The sequence below is a fragment of the Muntiacus reevesi genome, chromosome 9, assembly GCF_963930625.1.
Source record: "Muntiacus reevesi chromosome 9, mMunRee1.1, whole genome shotgun sequence".
Lineage (NCBI taxonomy): Eukaryota > Metazoa > Chordata > Mammalia > Artiodactyla > Cervidae > Muntiacus > Muntiacus reevesi.
In genome coordinates, this window is record NC_089257.1 from 43,590,144 (window position 1) to 43,609,886 (window position 19,743).

At 35.6% G+C, this 19,743-nt stretch overlaps 1 protein-coding gene and 1 pseudogene across 1 annotated transcript; both read left to right on the forward strand.

The window, feature by feature from the left end:
* The first annotated feature begins 519 nt into the window (after window positions 1-519).
* On the forward strand, window positions 520-1,503 carry LOC136175874 (olfactory receptor 52N4-like). The gene has a single exon (XM_065946066.1). The coding sequence runs from the start codon at window positions 520-522 to the stop codon at window positions 1,501-1,503; it is 984 nt and encodes a 327-aa protein (XP_065802138.1).
* Window positions 1,504-11,770: 10,267 nt separating this feature from the next.
* Window positions 11,771-14,252, forward strand: LOC136175875 (putative olfactory receptor 56B2; annotated as a pseudogene).
* The last annotated feature ends 5,491 nt before the right edge of the window (window positions 14,253-19,743 follow it).

Genomic DNA, 19,743 nt, shown 5'->3' on the forward strand with positions numbered 1-19,743 from the left:
CCTAGTGGATGGAGGGGCCTGGTAGGCTGCAGTCCATGGGGTCGCTAGGAGTCGGACACGACTGAAGTGGCTTAGGAGCAGCAGCAGCAAACAAAAATTAATTAGAAAGACTGCAACCAAGTTTTTTAATTAAAAATTTATGAAGATTTATCTATTTTGAGATTCTTATTCATCAATTATTAGAATTTTCTCTTTTGTTTAAAATAATGTTTCAATATATGCGATAGTGCCTGGCATATAATAGCTGATACATATATCTTTGTTTAATGAATTTATCATTTAATGAATTAACAAAGACTACATACCTGGTTTAAGCTATGCATAAATAAATATTCCTGGCATTAAAATGTTTGATTCTTTGATTTAAAATGCACATTTAACAGAGAGACGAGACAGATAGAGGACCGCAACTGAGATTTCTTTTTCTGTTTTCCAAATCTAGGAGGGTCAAAAAGCAAAGCAAAACAAAAAATAAAAGTGAAACCATATAAGCTTCTTAGTGACTATACCAGCCTGATCATGATACTGCTGAATCAAACAGATGTGACACCAGCCTGTTTTATTCTTAATGGGATCCCAGGACTGGAGGACATGCACATGTGGATTTCCTTCCCATTCTGTTCCATGTATGTTGTAGCTATTGTAGGGAACTGCGGACTCCTCTACCTCATTCGCTATGAGGACTCACTACACAGACCCATGTATTACTTCTTGGCCATGCTTTCCTTAACTGACCTTGTCATGTGCTCTAGTACCACCCCTAAAGATCTTTGCATCTTCTGGTTTCAACTCAAGGAAATCAGCTTTGAAGAATGTTTGGTCCAGATGTTCTTTATTCACACCTTCACAGGGATGGAATCTGGGGTGCTCATGCTTATGGCCTTGGACCGCTATGTGGCCATCTGCTACCCTCTACGCTATTCAACCATCCTCACCAATCCTGTTATTGCAAAAGTTGGGGTTGCCACTTTCCTGAGAGCAGTATTTCTCATCATTCCCTTGGTTTTCTTCACCAAGCGACTACCCTACTGCAGAGGAAACGTAATACATCATACCTACTGTGATCAGCTATCTGTAGCCAAGCTATCTTGTGGAAATATCAAGATCAATGTTATCTATGGTCTGATGGCTGCCTTCCTAATTGGGGGCTTTGACATCCTGTGCATCACCATCTCCTACACCATGATCCTGCGGGCAGTGGTCAGTCTATCATCAGCAGAAGCTCGGCGGAAGGCCTTCAGCACCTGCACTGCCCACATCTGTGCTATAGTTTTCTCCTACAGCCCAGCCTTCTTCTGTTTCTTTTTTAATCGCTTTGGGAGCCATACAATTCCTTCATCTTGCCACATCATTGTGGCCAATATTTACCTGCTCCTGCCTCCCACTATGAACCCTATTGTCTATGGGGTGAAAACCAAACAGATACGAGATTGTGTCCTAAGGATTCTTTCAGATTCTAAGAATACAAAATCCTATGTCACATATCTTTCAGGGAAGAGATGAAAGGCAAAGGGAAAGAAACAAAGTGACACTTCTGTTGGAAGTTTGATCAGGATCTAAGATTTTCTTTGTAAGTGTAACATTTGGGTCAGAACAAGTGAAGGTGCTGATTGAGGCAATGTCTTCAGGATGCCCAAAGCCTTGACACCCCCCTGCCCCATGTGCACACACTGTCTTATGAATTTTTTATCTCCTCACCTCTGTGGAAGACTAGTCTCCTCATTAGCCCAAGTTACAATGAAGAAAACATAGTGGAAATCAGAATAACTATTAAAAAAGGAATAATTAAGGAACAGATATCTGCTGTAGATACAAGTCTTCTTTTCAAATAGTGATGGAAAATTTCAGTTGGAAACCTCAACATACCTCTCTCAACAATGGATAGAACAACTATACAGAAAACCAACAAGAATATAAAACCCAACAGAAGTTCAATCAACAGTATCTAATAGATCTTTATAAAACAATTTCCCCAACAATGCTAGGATATACATTAATTTTTTCATGTGTACATGAAACACATACCTATAACAAGATTTATCCTGAGCCATAAGATAAACCCAAATATTTCAAAAAGATCAAAAGCATATGCTGTGTATTTTCCAGAATCTGACAATAAATAAAAAATTTAAAAAGGACAGGTAAACCTACAAACATTTGGAAAATATGCCAGACACTTGTAAATAATCCATGAGTCAAAGAAGAAATTTCAAGGAAAATTTTAAAATACATTGACTAAAAATAGAATTCAATGTATCATAATTTCTGGAACACACTAAAGTATTGTTGAAAGAGTAATTTAAAGCACTCAATACATACATTAGAGAAGAGGGAAAATATCCAAGCAATATTCCAATCTCTCACCTGAAAAATCTAGAAAAAGAATGACAGTAAGCTCTGGGAGTTGGTGATGGACAGGGAAGCCTGGTGTACTGCAGTCCATGAGGTCACAAAGAGTTGGACACGACTGAGTGAATGAACTGAACTGATAACTCCTACAAGGCTACTATTTCATTAGTAGAAGAAAGGGAATGATAAACAGGAGAAGATAATGAAATTAAAATCAGAAAATTAAAGCTAAAATTAATGAAGCATATAGTTTTCTACTTGAAAATATCATTAAAATGGACTAACCTCTATCAATATTGATAAGGAAAAAAAGAGAAGAAACAAATTCACAATACCAGGAATGAAACAGAATATCATGGTGGACTCTGAAAAAATGAAAGGGTAATATGGAAATACTGCACTAAACAAATTCTTGACAATTGCCCAGAAAACACACCAAAATGTACTCAATATGAAAAATACAATTTCAACAGTTCTGTTACCATTAATGACATTGAATTTTTATTAAAAGAGTAATCTCCAGAGCCTTGTATTTTCATTGGAGAATTCTACCAAACTTTTGAAGTATTAACACCAATTCTATGCAATATTTGCTAGAGAATAGAAGAGAAGGGAATACTTCACAATTCTTTCTATTATGTTAGTGTTATTCTGTTACCCAAACTGGAGAAAGATAGAACAACAGCAACAAAATCTACAAAACAATATCTCTTATGATTCCAGATGGAAAAATTCCTTAAAAATACCCAACAAATAAAATTCAAAAATGCATAAAAATTATATACCATTATTAAATAGTTAGTCCAGTGGATTTTATTCTCAGCATTCAAGATTGCTTCAACAGTCAACTACATTAACAAGCTAAATAATAACCAACATGTTACCACATAATTGTTAAGGAAAAAGGATTAGACAAAATTTAACCCTTCCTTTTATATTATTGTGGTAAAAAAAGATAACATAAAAATGATCACTTAAAGGATTTTTAAATTTACAGACCCAGGAGATGCGGTTTCGAACCCTAGGGCAGGAAAATCCCCTGGAGGAAGAAATGGCAACCCACTCCTCTATTCTTGTCTGAAAAATTCCATAGACAGAGGAGCCTGGCAGGCTACAGTCCATGAGGTTGCAAAGAGTTGGACACAACTGATCACACACACACACACACACGCACATATTAGTATTAACTATATGCACATTGTTGTATACAGATTTCTAGAACTTGCTTTTTTCTTGCAACACCAACAGTATATACCTATTGAACTATTCCCTTTTTTTTTTTTTCCTTCTCCACATCTCTGGTAACCACCATTCTATCTCCCCTTTCTAAGAGTTTTATTGCTAAAAAAATTATTTTAAGTGTAGTAAATACACACAATAGAAGATTTACCACATAAACCATTTTTAAGGGTACATTTAAGCAGAACTGTATGAATTTACAATGCTCTACAGCAGAACTCTAGAACTTCATCTTACAAAGAAGAAACTCTACAGAGTGAACAGTAGTTTTTCCTTTTCTCCCTCTTCTCATCACTTTGTACCAACTTTCTACTTTTTTTTCTACGAGTCTCATTATTACAGATGCCTAATATATGTGTAATTTTTGTGTGTCTTTCTATGACTATCTTTTTTCACACAATATATTGTCCTTATGGTTCATTCATGTTGTGACATAAGGATTTCTTCCTTTTCTAAGATTGAATAATTTTCTATTATATGTATATACCATATTTTCTTTATTCTTTCAGTGGTCTACTGACATTTAGTTTGCTTCAACTTTATGGCTAATGTGAATAGTGATGAAATGAACATTGCTGTGCAAATATCTCTTCAAGATCTTGTTTTTACTTCTTTCGGATATACATCCAGAACTGTGATTACTGAATTATACATTAATCCTATTGTTAACTTTTGGAAGACATCTCTTGTTTTTCCATGAATGCCACAACCCTTTACATTCTCAACAAGAATACACGAGGGTATCAATTTCTCCATATATTCACCAGCACTAGTTATATTATGTTTGTTTGTTTTTGATATTGACCACTATACCATTGTGAAGTGATATTGCATTGTGGTTTGGATTTGTATTTTCCTAATCAAGAACTGATGCTTTCAAACTCTGGTGCTAGGGAAGACTCTTGAGAGTCAATTGGAGAGAAAGGAGACCAACTCAGTCAATTCTAAAGGTTATCAACCTTTAATATTCATTGGAAGGATTGATACTGAAGCTGAAGTTCTAATATTTTGGCCACCTGATGCGAAGAGCCAATTCACTCGAAAAGACTCTGTTGCTGGGAAAAATTGAGGGCAAGAAGAGAAGGAAGGGACAGAGGATGAGATGGTTGGATGACGTCACTGACTCAATGGGCATGAGTTTGAGCAAACTCAGGGAGATAGTGAAGGACAGGGAAACCTGGCACACTGCAGTTCATAGGGTTGCAGAGAGTTGGACATGACTTGGTGACTGAACAACAACAGTCAATGATGTTGAGCATATTTTTGTGTGCTTGATGTTTATTTCTATATCTTCTTTGGAGAAATATTTTTCAAATTTTTTGGTGTTGAGATGGTGCTCTTTATATATTCTGATATTAATCCCATATCAATATATGCTTTGCAAATAACATAGCATCACATTCCATGGATTTCCTTTTTACTCTATTAATTGCTTCCTTTGTTGCACACAAGTTTTTAGATTTGATATAGTTCATTTTTCTAGGTTTTGCTTTTGTTGTCAGTGTTTTTATTGTAATATTTAAGAAACCATTTTCAAACACAATTATCATGAAGAGTTTTCCCTATGTCTTCTAAGGTTCTTATTTTTCAGTTCTTGAGTTTAGCTATTTAACTAATTTTGAATTAATTTTTGTATATGATACAAGGTAATGGTCCAATTTTATTTTTTGTAAATGAGAATATCCAGTTTCCCCAGTGTCATTTGTTGGGGTCCTATGCTGAGGAGACAAACCCTCTTGGCTGGATAAGAGAATGACTGAAACAGATAGAAAGGCTGGAGAAGCCTGGACTCTGCTCCTGAAAAGCATGTGCCTACTGGTTTGTCCCCAGGAAGGGCAGACATAGTCTGTCCTAGCAGCTGTTGTGTTTCCTGTAACTGCCTTGTCACGTTCTCCAGTCCCGGGTCAGGTGAACTCTCCGGCCTGACTCATTTCATGCTGCAACAGATGCTTAATCTGAGGTGGCCAGAACCAGAGGAAAGATTTGACCAGGCTGCAGATGCAACCCACTCCTGGGGCAGAGTCTGGGTGAGGTGGTGTTGGCCATTGCTGACACTTACCCAAGTGGGACCCCAGAAGCAGCCAAGACTTCCTACAGTAGCCACTCTACCACAGCTCACAGCTGTGCCCCCATATAGGCAGAAAAACCACAAGGGTCCAGCCTGCCCTGAAGAGTAATCCCACAGGGCAGAAACAGATACAGAAGCGGGGGATAGTGACCAGATGTGAGAGACAAACTGGGTCTCTTTGAAAAGTTATGCTATAAAAATGCATGTACCTTTTTTTGGGAACATCCTGTTTTCAATCAGGAGAAGGGGACAACACAAGATGAGCTGGTTGGATGGTATCACTGACTCAATGGACATGAGTTTGAGCAAGCTCCAGGAGATGGTGAAGGACAGGGAAGCCTGGCATGCTGCAGTCCATGGGGTTGCAAAGAGTTGGACATGACTGAGTGTCTGAACAACAAAACAATGTCTCACAGCGGAATTGTTGAGTCATACGGTAATTCTGAGTTTAAATTTTTAAATTAATTTATTTATTTTAGTTGGAGGATAATTACTTTACAATATTGTAGTGGTTTTTGCCATACACTGACATGAATCAGCCATGGGTGTCCATGTGTCTCCCATCCAGCAATCCTCTCCCATCTCCCTCACCATACCATCCCTCAGGGTCATCCCAGTGCACCGGCCCTGAGCGCCCTACTCATGTATCGAACCTGGAGTGGCGATCTATTTCACATATGATAATATACATGTTTCAATCCTATTCTCTTAAATCATCCCACCCTTCCCATCTCCCACAGGTCCAAAAGTCTGTTCTTTACATTTGTGTCACTTTTATTGTCTCGCATATAGGGTCATCGTTATCATCTTTCAAAATTCCATATATATGCATTAATACACTGTATTGGTGTTTTTCTTTCTGACTTACTTCACTCTGTATAACAGGCTCCAGTTTCATTAATCTCATTAGAACTGACTCAAATGCATTCCTTTTATAGCTGAGTAAGATTCCATTGTGTATATGTACCAAAACTTCTTTATCCACCTGTCTGATGATGGGCATCTAGGTTGCTTCCATGTCCTGGCTATTGTAAACAGTGCTGCGATGAACATTGGGGTACACATGTCTCTTTCAATTCTGGTTTTCTCGGTGTGTATGTTCAGCAGTGGGATTGCTGGGTCATATGACAGTCCTATGTCCATTTTAAGAAATCTCCACACTGCTCTCCAAAGCGGCTGTACTAGTTTGCATTCCCACCAACAATGTAAGAGGGTTACACTTATCTCTACCACCTCTCCAGCATTTACTGTTTGTAGACTTTTTGATAGCAACCATTCTGAGTCGTGTGAGTTGGTACCTCAATGTCGTTTTGATTTGCATTTCTCTAATGATGAGTGATGTTGAGCATCTTTTCAGGTGTCTGTTAGCTATCTGTATGTCTTTTTTGGAGAAGTAAGTTTCATTCTTCGGCCCATTGTTTGATTGGGTCATTTATTTTTCTGGAATTGAGCTTCATGAGCTGCTTGTATATTTTTGAGATTAATTCTTTGTCAGTTACTTCCCTGGTGGCTCAGATGGTAAAGTGCCTGCCTACAATGCGGGAGACCCAGGTTCAATTTCTGGGTTGGGCAGATCCTCTGTAGAAGGAAATGGCAACCCACTCCAGTACTCTTGCCTGGAAAATCCCATGGAGGGAGGAGCATGGTGGGCTACAGTCCATGGGGTCACAAAGAGTTGGACATGACTGAGCGACTTCACTACTACTTTGTCAGTTGCTTCATTTCTTATTATTTTCTCCCATTTTGAAGTCTGTCTTTTTACCTTGCTTATAGTTTTCTTAGTTGCACAAAACCTTCTAAGTTTAATTAGGTCCCATTTGTTTATTTTTGCTTTTGTTTCCATTACTCTGGGAGGTGGGTCAGAGAGGATCTTGCTGTGACTTATGTCAGAGAGTGTTTTGCCTATGTTTTCCTCTAGGAGTTTTCTACTTTCTGGTCTTACATTTAGGTCTTTAATCCATTTTGAGTTTATTTTTGTGTATGGTGTTAGAAAGTGTTTTAGTTTCACTCTTTTACAAGTGGTTGACCACTTTTCCCAGCATCACTTGGTTTTTTTTTTTCCCCCCATTTATTTTTATTAGTTGGAGGCTAACTACTTTACAATATTGTAGTGGTTTTTGCCATACATTGACATGAATCAGCCATGGATTTACATGTATTCCTCATCTCGATCCCCCCTCCCACCTCCCCCCCCCCATCCCATCCCTTTGGGTCCTCCCAGTTCACCAGCCCTGAGCTCTTGTCTCACACATCAAACCTAGGCTGGTGATCTGTTTCACCCTTGATAATATACATATTTCGATGTTGTTCTCTCAAAACATCCCACACTTACCATCACCCACAGAATCCAAAAGTCTGTTCTGTACATCTGTGTCTCTTTTTCTGTTTTGCATATAGGGTTATCATTACCATCTTCCTAAAATTCCATATATATGCGTTAGTATACTGTATTGGTCTTTATCTTTCTGGCTTACTTCACTCTATATAATGAGCTCCAGTTTCATCCATCTCATTAGAACTGATTCAAATGAATTTTTTTAATGGCTGAGTAATATTCCCTGGTGTATATGTACCACAGCTTCCTTATCCATTCGTCTGCTGATGGGCATCTAGGTTGCTTCCATGTCCTGGCTATTATTAACAGTGCTGCGATGTACATTGGGGTACACGTGTCTCTTTCAGATCTGGTTTCCTCGGTTTGTATGCCCAGAAGCGGGATTGCTGGGTCATATGACAGTTCTATTTCCAGTTTTTTAAGAAATCTACACACTGTTTTCCATAGCGTCTGTACTAGTTTGCATTCCCACCAAGAGTGTAAGAGGGTTCCCTTTTCTCCACACCCTCTCCAGCATTTGTTACTTGTAGACTTTTGGATAGCAGCTATCCTGACTGGCGTGTAATGGTACCTCATTGTGGCTTTGATTTGCATTTCTCTGATAATGAGTGATGTTGAGCATCTTTTCATGTGTTTGTTAGCCATTTGTATGTCTTCTTTGGAGAAATGTCTGTTTAGTTCTTTGGCCCATTTTTTTGACTGGGTCATTTATTTTTCTGGAATTGAGCTGCAGGTGTTGCTTGTATATTTTTGAGATTAATCCTTTGTCTGTTTCTTCATTTGCTATTATTTTCTCCCATTCTGAAGGCTGTCTTTTCACCTTACTTATAGTTTCCTTTGTTGTGCAAAAGCTTTTCAGTTTAATTAGGTCCCATTTGTTTATTTTTGCTTTTATTTCCAATATTCAGGGAGGTGGGTCATAGAGGATCCTGCTGTGATTTATGTCGGAGAGTGTTTTGCCTATGTTCTCCTCTAGGAGTTTTATAGTTTCTGGTCTTACATTTAGATCTTTAATCCATATTGAGTTTATTTTTGTGTATGGTGTTAGAAAGTGTTCTAGTTTCATTCTTTGACAAGTGGTTGACCAGTTTTCCAAGCACCAATTGTTAAAGAGGTTGTCGTTTTTCCATTGTATACCTTGCTTCCTTTGTTGAAAATAAGGTGTCCATAGGTATGTGGATTTACCTCTGGGTTTTCTATTTTGTTCCACTGATCTATATTTCTGTCTTTGCCCAGCACCACTTGTTAAAGAGATTCTTTTCTCCATTGTATATTCTTGCCTCCTTTGTCAAAGATAAGATGTCCATAGGTGTGTGGATTTATCTCTGCGCCTACTATTTTGTTCCATTGATCTATATTTCTGTCTTTGTGCCAGTACCATGCTGTCTTGATGATTGTGGCTTTGTAGCAGAGCCTAAAGTCAGGCAGGTTGATTCCTTCAGTTCCATTCTTCTTTCTCAAGATTGCTTTGGCTATTCCAGGTTTTTTGTATTTTCATACAAATTGTGAAATTATTTATTCTAGTTCTGTGAAAAATACCATTGCTAGCTTTGGTGATTCATATTTATACATATATATTTTATTGCATAAGTCATGTCCAACTTCTTGGTGACCCCATAGACCTAGGCTCCTCTGTTCATAGGATCTTCCAGACAAGAATACTGAAGTGGCTGCCATTTCTTTCTCCAGGGTTTTTCCTGACCCAGGGATGGAACCCACATCTCCTGCATTAGCAGGTGGGCCCTTTACTATTAAGTCACTGGGGCTAATCATGGAGGCTAACACATATACATATATATTTTATTGCATAAACGATTTCATATAATCAATGTAAAATATGGTCAATATGTAGCATTGTCTAACTGACTGAACTTAATTTCCAAATCTAACATACTTGTTTTAACTGTTGGCTTATTTTGTTCCATGCTCTTTTGATTTTTTTTTAAATCTATTTTGCAGTGGGTAATTTTTTTTTTCTTTTAGGAATTTAAGTTTTCTGTTGAATTAAGAAATAGAAATTATAGTTGTCTTTCTTCTAGTGTTTCCTCTCATACCTTCCAAAAATAATGTTTAAAATACAGTTAATAAATTCTTAAAGTCTGACAAAATCTGAATCATTTATTCATTAACCTCTTCATTCACTCAAAAATATTTATTAATATCAAATATGTGCACATTGTCTCGTCATACAATGCAAGTATTAACATAAATACATAATTCTAATCACTCAGATTTTGACTAAAATCTGGTGAATTCATGTTATTGATAATTTTTATATTATTAAGATGTTAAATGAGAAATATATTTCATCTACTGCCAGACATACACCATACCCAGAATGCCTGCATCTTTTGCAATTATATTAAGAAAATTCAAAGGATGGCTCACTGTTCTGTCTGACATAGAGTTGAGTATTCTTTTTTTTATTATTTTTATTTATTTTTTGGGGGTCTGCTGGATCTTCTTTGCTGCAAGGTTTTTTCTCTAGTTGCGATGAGCAGGGCTGCTCTCTAGATGCAGTGCTCAGGTTTCTCATTGCTGTGGCTCCTCTTGTTTTCTCAGAGCATGGGCTTTAGAGCACAGGCTGAGAGTTGTGGCAGAGAGGCTTAAGCTGCTCCGCAGCATGTGGGATCTTCCCTAATCAGGGACTGAACCCGTGTCTCCTGCATTGGCAGGTGGTTTCCCTAAAACTGAGCCACCAGGAAAGTCCACAGCTGAGTGTAAAGAATGTGATGTTTGAAGTTGGATTTTGTTGTGGTTGGGCAAAAAACAGAATAGAACCCTGCAAAATTACAAAGCTAAAAATATTGATGAAAGTGAGTAGGAAAGCAAACAACTACAGAAGAAAGAAAGGAAGACACTGATTAGCAGAATTCTAACCATGCATTTGATGCAACATCATTTGTCTTTTCCTCTTTGAGAATTCTCTGGATCTCTTCCAAACTTTTACTTAGTTTCATTTCTAGTTCTATCTGTATTGCTCTTTTCTCAAAAATGTGAAAGTCCTTGGTTGGGCTGGAGGTCTATGAACTAGGAAGGTCAACAGTGAAGCAAAGAGGACCCAATAGGAGCACACAAAGTAGATACTACCAAGTAATGATATCCACTCATCATCTGGAGTTTCAAATCAGTTTTCCAAAGACTCTTTATTAAGTGTGAATTAACAGTCAAAGATGAAAGTGAAAGAGGAGAGTGAAAAATTTGACTTAAAGCTCAACATTCAAAAAACTAAGATTATGGCACCCAGTCCCATCACTTCATAGAAAATAGATGGGGAAACAGTGGAAACAGTGGCTGACTCTATTTTTTTGGATTCCAAAATCACTGCAGATGGTAATTGCAGCCATGAAATTAAAAGATGCTTACTCATTAGTAGGAAAGCTATGACCACCCTAGACAGCACATTAAAAAGCAGAGACATTACTTTGCCAACAAAGGTCCGTCCAGTCAAGGCTCTGGTTTTTCCAACGGTCATGTATGGATGTGAGAGTTGGGCTAGAAAGAAAGCTGAGTGCCAAAGAATTGATGCTTTTGAACTGTGGTGTTGGAGAAGACACTTGGGAGTCCCTTGGACTGCAAGGAGATCCATCCAACCCATCCTAAAGGAGACCAGTCCTGGGTGTTCATTGGAAGAACTGATGTTGAAGCTGAAACTCCAATACTTTGACCACCTGCTGCGAAGAACTGACTCATTTGAAAAGACCCTGATGCTGGAAAAGATTGAGGGCTGGAGAAGAGGATGACAGAGGATGAGATGGTTCGATGGCATCACCGATTCGATGGACATCGGTTTGGGCGGATTCCAGGAGGTGTAATGGACAGGGAGGCCTGGCGTGCTGCACTTCATGGGGTCACAAAGAGTCGGACACAACTGAGTGACTGAACTGAACTGAACTGAACTGAATAGTCAAGGAATGTATGACATTTGATAAATATTTCCAATATTAATAATAAAAACAATGAAAACTATAAAATAAAGCATTGAAATTTAGAGGTTATTAAAATAACATATATGAAGCAGAATAAGTATATTTGCATCAATATATATCTTTTTTAGTCTACCATTTTTTATTTTGTTGTAAGTATAATTTAATATCATCACTTCCTTTGAGATGAATATATTCACCAGCTGTGTGTATCCATACTGTTTTTCTGTAGACACTGCAAATACCAACCATAGAGTTTTTCAAAATTATATATCCTCATAAGTGAAGTGAAGTCACTCAGTCATGTCTGACTCTTTGCGACCCCATGGACTGTAGCCTACCAGGTTCCTGTATCCATGGGATTTTCCAGGCAAGAGTACTGGAGTGGGTTGCAATTTCCTTCTCCATATCCTGCTAATGCATGCTAAATATATAAACTATTGAAAGGAAACAAATAAATAGCAAACATTTAGGAGAAATAGATTATGCAAATCTCAGTTTTTAGATTAAAATGAACAAATGACTAAATTTAAAAATTTTTGATCGTTACACATTAATTTAATTGAGTAATTCGTTTCAAACAATTTTTCTGAAGCTAAATTTTAATTATCTGTTTTACTTTTTATAATATGACTATCTGGAGTGGTCCAAAAATCAAAACTATGTCAAATAGAGGAAAACTACTGAAAACCAGAAATAATTGGTTTTACATTATGCTGAGATATCTCAATTATTTTTCTCTCCTTTTGTTACATGATTTCATATAGGTCATTCACAATTTTGATATCAGTTTACTCACTAAAACAAGTGTATAATAAATTAATTTATATATTGTAATTAAAGTGAATAATACTCATTATTTCATAAAATCTCATGACCTAGAAAAAAGTTATTATCAATATCATATAATTTAATGTTACATAAATATCTCCATACTCAAAAATCTTTACACTCATACGATATATTAAGTCTCTAATAATCCAACACTTTAGTAAAACCAACTTTAAGATGCCAGACTGTGAAATTAGAGGGCTTTCATTTTGTCTAAATTCCATAATTTCCAGACTGAAGATAGTGGCCAAGGTTCTAATTTTCACTAATGTTTTTTTTCCTCAGTCTTGAGAAGGACAAAACAGTATGAACTGCCTTATGGTATGAAGTTTGTGTTTTGATTAACTAAGCTAACACTTAATGTTACAAAAGTTCCTGTTTCACTAGAAATATACAAAACATGTTAGTGCTGGGATGAGAATAAAAATGACCATGATTGTACCACCACTACCACAAAGAATATCATGAACCTGAGTAACTCCTTTTCAAACATTGTCAGAGAAATTATTAAGAATAGTAGCCTTGCATATTTTTCCTCTTAGTGAAGATTTTCCAAGACCTCAGAGATTCCAACAGCTCAAAGTTCCAGGTCTCTGAGTTTATTCTGTTGGGATTCCAAGGCATTCACAGCTGGTAGCAATGGCTCTCCCTGCTCCTGACTCTGCTCTACCTCTTAGCTCTCAGCGCCAATATCCTTATCCTGATCATCATCAACAAGGAGGCAACACTGCACCAGCCTATGTACCATTTCCTGGGTATCCTGGCCGTGGTAGATATGGGCATGGCTACCAACATCATGCCCAAGATTTTGGCTATCTTGTGATTCAGTGCTAAGTCTATCAGTCTCCCTGAGTGCTTTCTGCAAATGTATGTCATATATGCATTTATGTTTATGGAATCAGGCAACTTTGTCTGCATGGCTATAGATAGATATGTAGCCATCTGTCAATCACTACGCTATCCATCAACAATCAACGAATCTTTTGTGGTCAAAGCCACTGTGTTCAGGACACTCAGAAACTGTCTGTCTTCTATCCCTGTGCTTGTGTTGGCTGCTCAGAGACACTACTCAAAAAACCAAACCAAGCACTGTCTGTATTCTACTCTTGGAGTCACTAGCCTATCCTGTGATGACAAGAGAATCAACAGTGTCTATCAGTTACTTCTGGCCTGGACACTCATGGGAAGTGACTTGGGTTTGATTATTATATCCTATGTTCTAATTCTTCACTCTCTGCTGAAGCGGAGCTCAGCAGAAGCTACACCCAAGACCTTAAGTACTTGCACTTCCTACATTATCCTAACCCTTTTTTTCTATACAATTCTTATTGTCCTTTCTGTCACCCATGGTGCAACAAAGACAGCTCACCTCATCCCAGTTCTACTCAATGTACTTGCAAATGTCATTCCTCCTGCCCTCAATCCCATGGTCTATGTACTCAAGAACAAGGACCTGAGACATGGCTTATATAAGTTCGTTAAGCTGAACTGCCAAGGCAGCTAACTTGGAGAGGATGCTCACCTTTGTAATATCCCCATGTATATATCCATTATATCCTCCTAGGATTGTAGATGGAAGAAGAACTAAGAAACACTGACATTTTTTGGTTGATTCAAGTAATCTATTGCAACTAATGATACGTCCAAAAAAGCAGTAAAACTAATTTTTTGGCATGTTTTTCAAGAAATTTCTGTTATACAAAATGATGATTCTCTCAAAAATCCAAAGGAAAGAGAAGCAGAATAAATATTTTATTTTCTTACCTAGTTGCCCTGGCTAAAACTTCCAGTCAATGTGGTTAAATCAGATATCTGCCAGTCTATTCTTTTTAATTAGAGCCTTTAAGCCATGTACATTTGATATAATTACTGATAGGGTAGCACTTCCTCCTATACCATTTGTCTATTGGATTTATGATGTGTCATTATCTTTTTTAAAAGATCAAGGACTTGAATGGACATTTCTCTCAAGAAGATGTACAATTGCTAACAAACATGTGAAAAGTGCTCAATATATGCCCTCAAGAACAAGGGGGTCAGTCAGGGCTTATATATGTTTCTTAAGCTAGACAACAAGAGCAATTAATATGGAGAAGGCGCTTTTTTTTCCAAATATGTATCCATCATATTCTCTGAGACTTTGAAATGGCAAAAGAGATAAGGATACTGACACTAGCAGTTTTCAGTTAGCATAAGGAATTTGTGGTGAAAAATGAAACTTTAAAAAAAGTAGTGAAGCTAGTATTTGTAATCTTAGTTGTCAAGAAAGATCTTCATTTAAAGCAGAATAACACATTGATTCTCATTACCTCAAGAAATTCAAGAGATGTGCAAGTGGAATATGCATTACTTTTCCAGACAAAGATCAATAGACATGATTAAACCAAATATCTGACAGTCCTTTCTTTTTAATTCCAGGTACATTTTATATAGCTGCTGAAAGCACAGGATTTACTTCAACCATTTGTGCATTTGCATCCTAATGCATTTTATATCTTTATAAATGGATAAATAACTTGAATAGGTATTTCTCTGAAGAAGATGTACAAGGCCTATAAGCATATGAAAAGATGCTCAACATTATTTTTCATTAAACAAATTCAAATCCATTCAAAACCATAAAAGAGACCACTATTTCCCCTAAAAGGGTTTTTTAGTTTAGTTGTTGTTGTTGTTGTTGTTGTTGTTTTTGTAAAATTAAATTAGCAAGTGTTGGTGATTTTAACATACAGAGGTCCTAGTACATTGCTTTAGAAATATAAAATCATGTAAGAGCTGTGGAATTAGTTCTGGCAATTAGAAAGGCACATTTGCTGTATAAATCAAGAATTCAACACTTAAGTGTCTATCCAAAATATTGGAAAGTTTGTATGAAAAAAGAACTTGTACATTCATATTCATAGCAACCCTACTAGAAAAAAGTTAGAAAGAACCCTTCATCTATTGAATGTTAAAACAAAACTCTCTCTCTCTATATATATATATATACAAGGAGTTATTAATCATTCATATAAAATGAAGTACTAGTATATACTGTTATGTAAATGCTGTAGAGGATGTGGAAAAAGAGAACCCCCCTGCATTGTTGGTGGGAATATAAACTGCTACAGCCACCATGAGAAACAGTATCTATGCTCCTCAGAAAACTAAAAATAAAATTTCCATATTATCCAGGAATCCAATGCCTGGTCATATAGCCACACAAAACTCTCATCCAAGAAGATACAGGCACCAATATGTTCTTAGCAGCAGTATTCACAATAGCCAAGACTATTTAACATACTTCTGGGAAGCATCCGAAATAGAACCAATCTAAATGTCCATCAACAGATATACAGATAAAGGAAATGTGGTACATATATATAATGGAGTACCATTCAGCCATAAAAAGAACAAAACAATATCACTTACAGCAGCACAGGTGGACCCAGAGATTGTCACACTGAATGAAATAAGTCAGACAGAGAAAGACAAATCATACGAATATCACTTACATGTGGAATCTAAAAAAGTGGTTAAAGTGAACTTATTTACAAAATAGAAATAGATTCATAGATATAGAATACAAATGTATGGTTTACTGGAGAGAGCAAATGGGGGGAAAGATGGAGTGGAGATTGTGTTTAGCTGGGTTTAGCAAAAGTAAACTATTATATATGGAATGAATAAGCAGCAAGGGCTTACTGTTTAGCACAGAGAATTATATGCAGTATCCTATGATAAATAATAATGAGAATGAATATTTTGAAATGTATGTATATGTATAACTGAATTCCTTTTTTGTATAGCAGAAATCAATACAACTTTATAAATCAAATATATCTCAATAAAAATAAATTAAAATTGTATGCTGTTATGGAGATGAAACTTGAAAGCATTATCTTAAGTGAAAAAACCCAACATAAATGGTTAAGTATTCTATGATTTCTTTTTTATGAGATATTCAGAATAGGTAAACTCATTGAATCAGAAGGCAAATTATTTATTGACAAGAGCTAGAAAACTGGGGGAATGAGTGACTGATTAACTTTTGTGGAGTTTCCTTTTGAGGCAACAAAAATGTTTTGGAACTATATAGTGTTGATATTTGCACAGCCTTCAATTTACTTTTCAAAGAGTAAAATATTTAATTTAATGGTATGTGAATTTCACCTCAATAAAAAATGATTAAGTAAAAAAACACTGTGCTAAAAGTTTTCTTCTACATATAAACTTGTATCATTTTTATGCAAAATAATGTATAAATCTAAGAATGGAAATCACTAAATAAATTGTGTAAGTATGTATGATGCGCTTTCATTTAGTCATAATTTTGCTGAAATAGCCCTGCTGTGAATGTCCATTTAAACTTGAAGAATTTTTGTTTTAATATAACATTGTCAAAACTTTTTTTCAAAAACACATATAACAAATGTTCATTAAAAATTTTGACATTTATACCTTATCATGTGTAAAATAGATAACTAGCTGGAAACTGCTATATAACACAAGAAGCCCAGCCCGGCCCTCTGTGACAACCAACAGGGGTGAAATGGATAGAGGGGAGGGAAGCTTGAGAGGAAGTGTGTGTGTGTGTGTGTGTGTGTGTGTGTGTGTATGTGTGTATATATATATTATAATATATGTGTGTATATATATGTATATATATGATATATGTGTGTATATATATATAATATGATAATAATATATAAAGAATATTAATATGTATAATATAAAATAATAATGAATATATATAAATAATATACTATAATATTAATATATTAAAATATAATATAATATATGATATATATATATATAATAACTAATTCCCATTGGTGTATGCCAGAGACAATCAATCACAACATTGTAAAGAAATTATCCTTAAATAAAAAAAACAAACATGTATCTGGTAAACATAATTTTCTTTCCAAACTTGTTTTATTTTTCCAATTAATAAAAATATGCAGGCATTGATTTTATCATCCAACTAAAGAGTATAAATCTAGAAGCAATTGTTATGTTTTATTATTAGTTATTGCCATTATATCATCATTATTAATCTCAATTTTTGGGCATCTAAATATTCTAGATAATTCTGTAAATGTCAAAATTAGTAATTTTCATTAAACACTACAGTGTTCATTCTATAGCCCCTATATATACTTCTTCACACAAAGCAAACAGATGCATATAGATGCATGTATATGAAATTATTCTCTTGTTTATGTCTTATCTTATAGATGATAAGAATGTAAACCTTCCATTTTCCTCCTCAGGTAGGAGTTAGTTTAATTTCCATGAATAGTCTGTGTATCTTTAATGTTGTGCATATGCTCTTGGAATAAATTGCACACATTTTTCTTTAAATTCCACATTCAATAGTTTGAATAGCAAAGGATTAAGGAATTGAGGATTGTGCATGTACATATATTGCAGAATCATGATATCTTTTGACTAATATCCTAAACACCTGAACCAGATTGCATTCAGCTCTCTGCTGAACCAGAAACTAAGGTACTAAAGACACAAAAGAAGTAGAAACAGCATTTTTAATTTATTCTTTAAGCAATAAAAAAAGGTAGAGAGGGTTTTTGGATTCATATTAATTGTTTATTATGTTTGCACAACTTCAGTTTTGATTCCATCTACACATTTTGGAGAAGAGATAATAAATAGTAGAAACAGATCATAAAAAGTATGCTTTAAGTTTTCAAATTAGAATACTGACAAATGATTAGATGAAGTGTATCTTAGATATAGTATAAATAAATTTAGCAGGCCTTTGCCAAAACATTAATATTACACTCATTGTTTTGTGATTTGATTGATTTTCAATTGACATGCGATTAACCCATTCTAACAAGGATTATTCAGCATTACTACAACTGAAAAAGTCCATAATATATATTTAACAATTTGTTCACAGTTTTCCTCTTCTTATACGTGAAGGTTCTGGGAGTACTAAATCCTCAGTAATGTTATTTAGAGAGATGAAAAAATAAACAAATAAAAAGAAAATGGATGTGTGAGTAATTGAAACATTCTGTAACTCAAGTGCTTTCAATTTGTCTCCCATAATGTCTTCCACAGAAAGAAACAATATTCTGCAATAAATATTAAAGTCATTATTTTTCATTTAAAATTTTGCATTTATTTTCTTTATTTTCGTTCCTTGCTATTTATGCATGCTCTCACACAACACACAAATACACACATATGGAACTATTCACTTATTTACATACCACTGTATAGGTAGTAAGAACCGAAAACTTTCATTAATTTTTATCTTCCCATAGGAGCAAGCTTGATTCCCACAAGAGCACCTGTGCCTCCAATATTTTGAAATCTCCCCTTGGGATTTGCAACACATATTTTTCCTTAAATGCTTATTTCCATAGTACAGATAACAAAGGATTAAAAAGCTGAGAATTATGTGCATACATGTGTATATATATTTGTAGAATTGTGATGTGTTTTGATCAAACTACTGACCATCTGAAACAGATTGCATTCAGCTTATTGTTTCCTCACTGGAAAACAAGGTATTAAAGGGCATATAAAAGTGAGAGTGCAGACAGGATTCTTTTACTTAGTAGGCAGCATAAAGAAGTGGAGAGTTTTGGGATGTATATGAATTGACTGTTAAGATTCTTACAACTTGGGGTTTGATTCCATCTACCCAGTTGAAGGCAGAAGTGTTGTAAAAGATTGAGCTTTCCTGAAAATGTTTATTTCCTCACAGATTGCAATCCAGTGTAACTTTCCATCATGACTATGACTATCTAGTTATTTTCCTAAACAAATAGGCATCTTTGGTTCTATTGTAGTGGAAGTCAAGTTTAAATCACTTCCGTAACAACAAGAATGGGAGAATAGTTACAGAATGGTCACATTCTTCATCATGGTCACAAACTCTTGTTTTTTACCTGCCCTCCTATTCTTCTCAAATGAGAATCTAATTTACATTCTAGAGACACTATTTGTGACTGTTTTTTTAATCTATTTCACATGGCAAA

Coding starts and splice junctions, on each gene's coding strand:
- LOC136175874 (XM_065946066.1), top strand. CDS start 520: ATGATACTGCTGAATCAAACAGATGTGACACCAGCCTGTTTTATTCTT.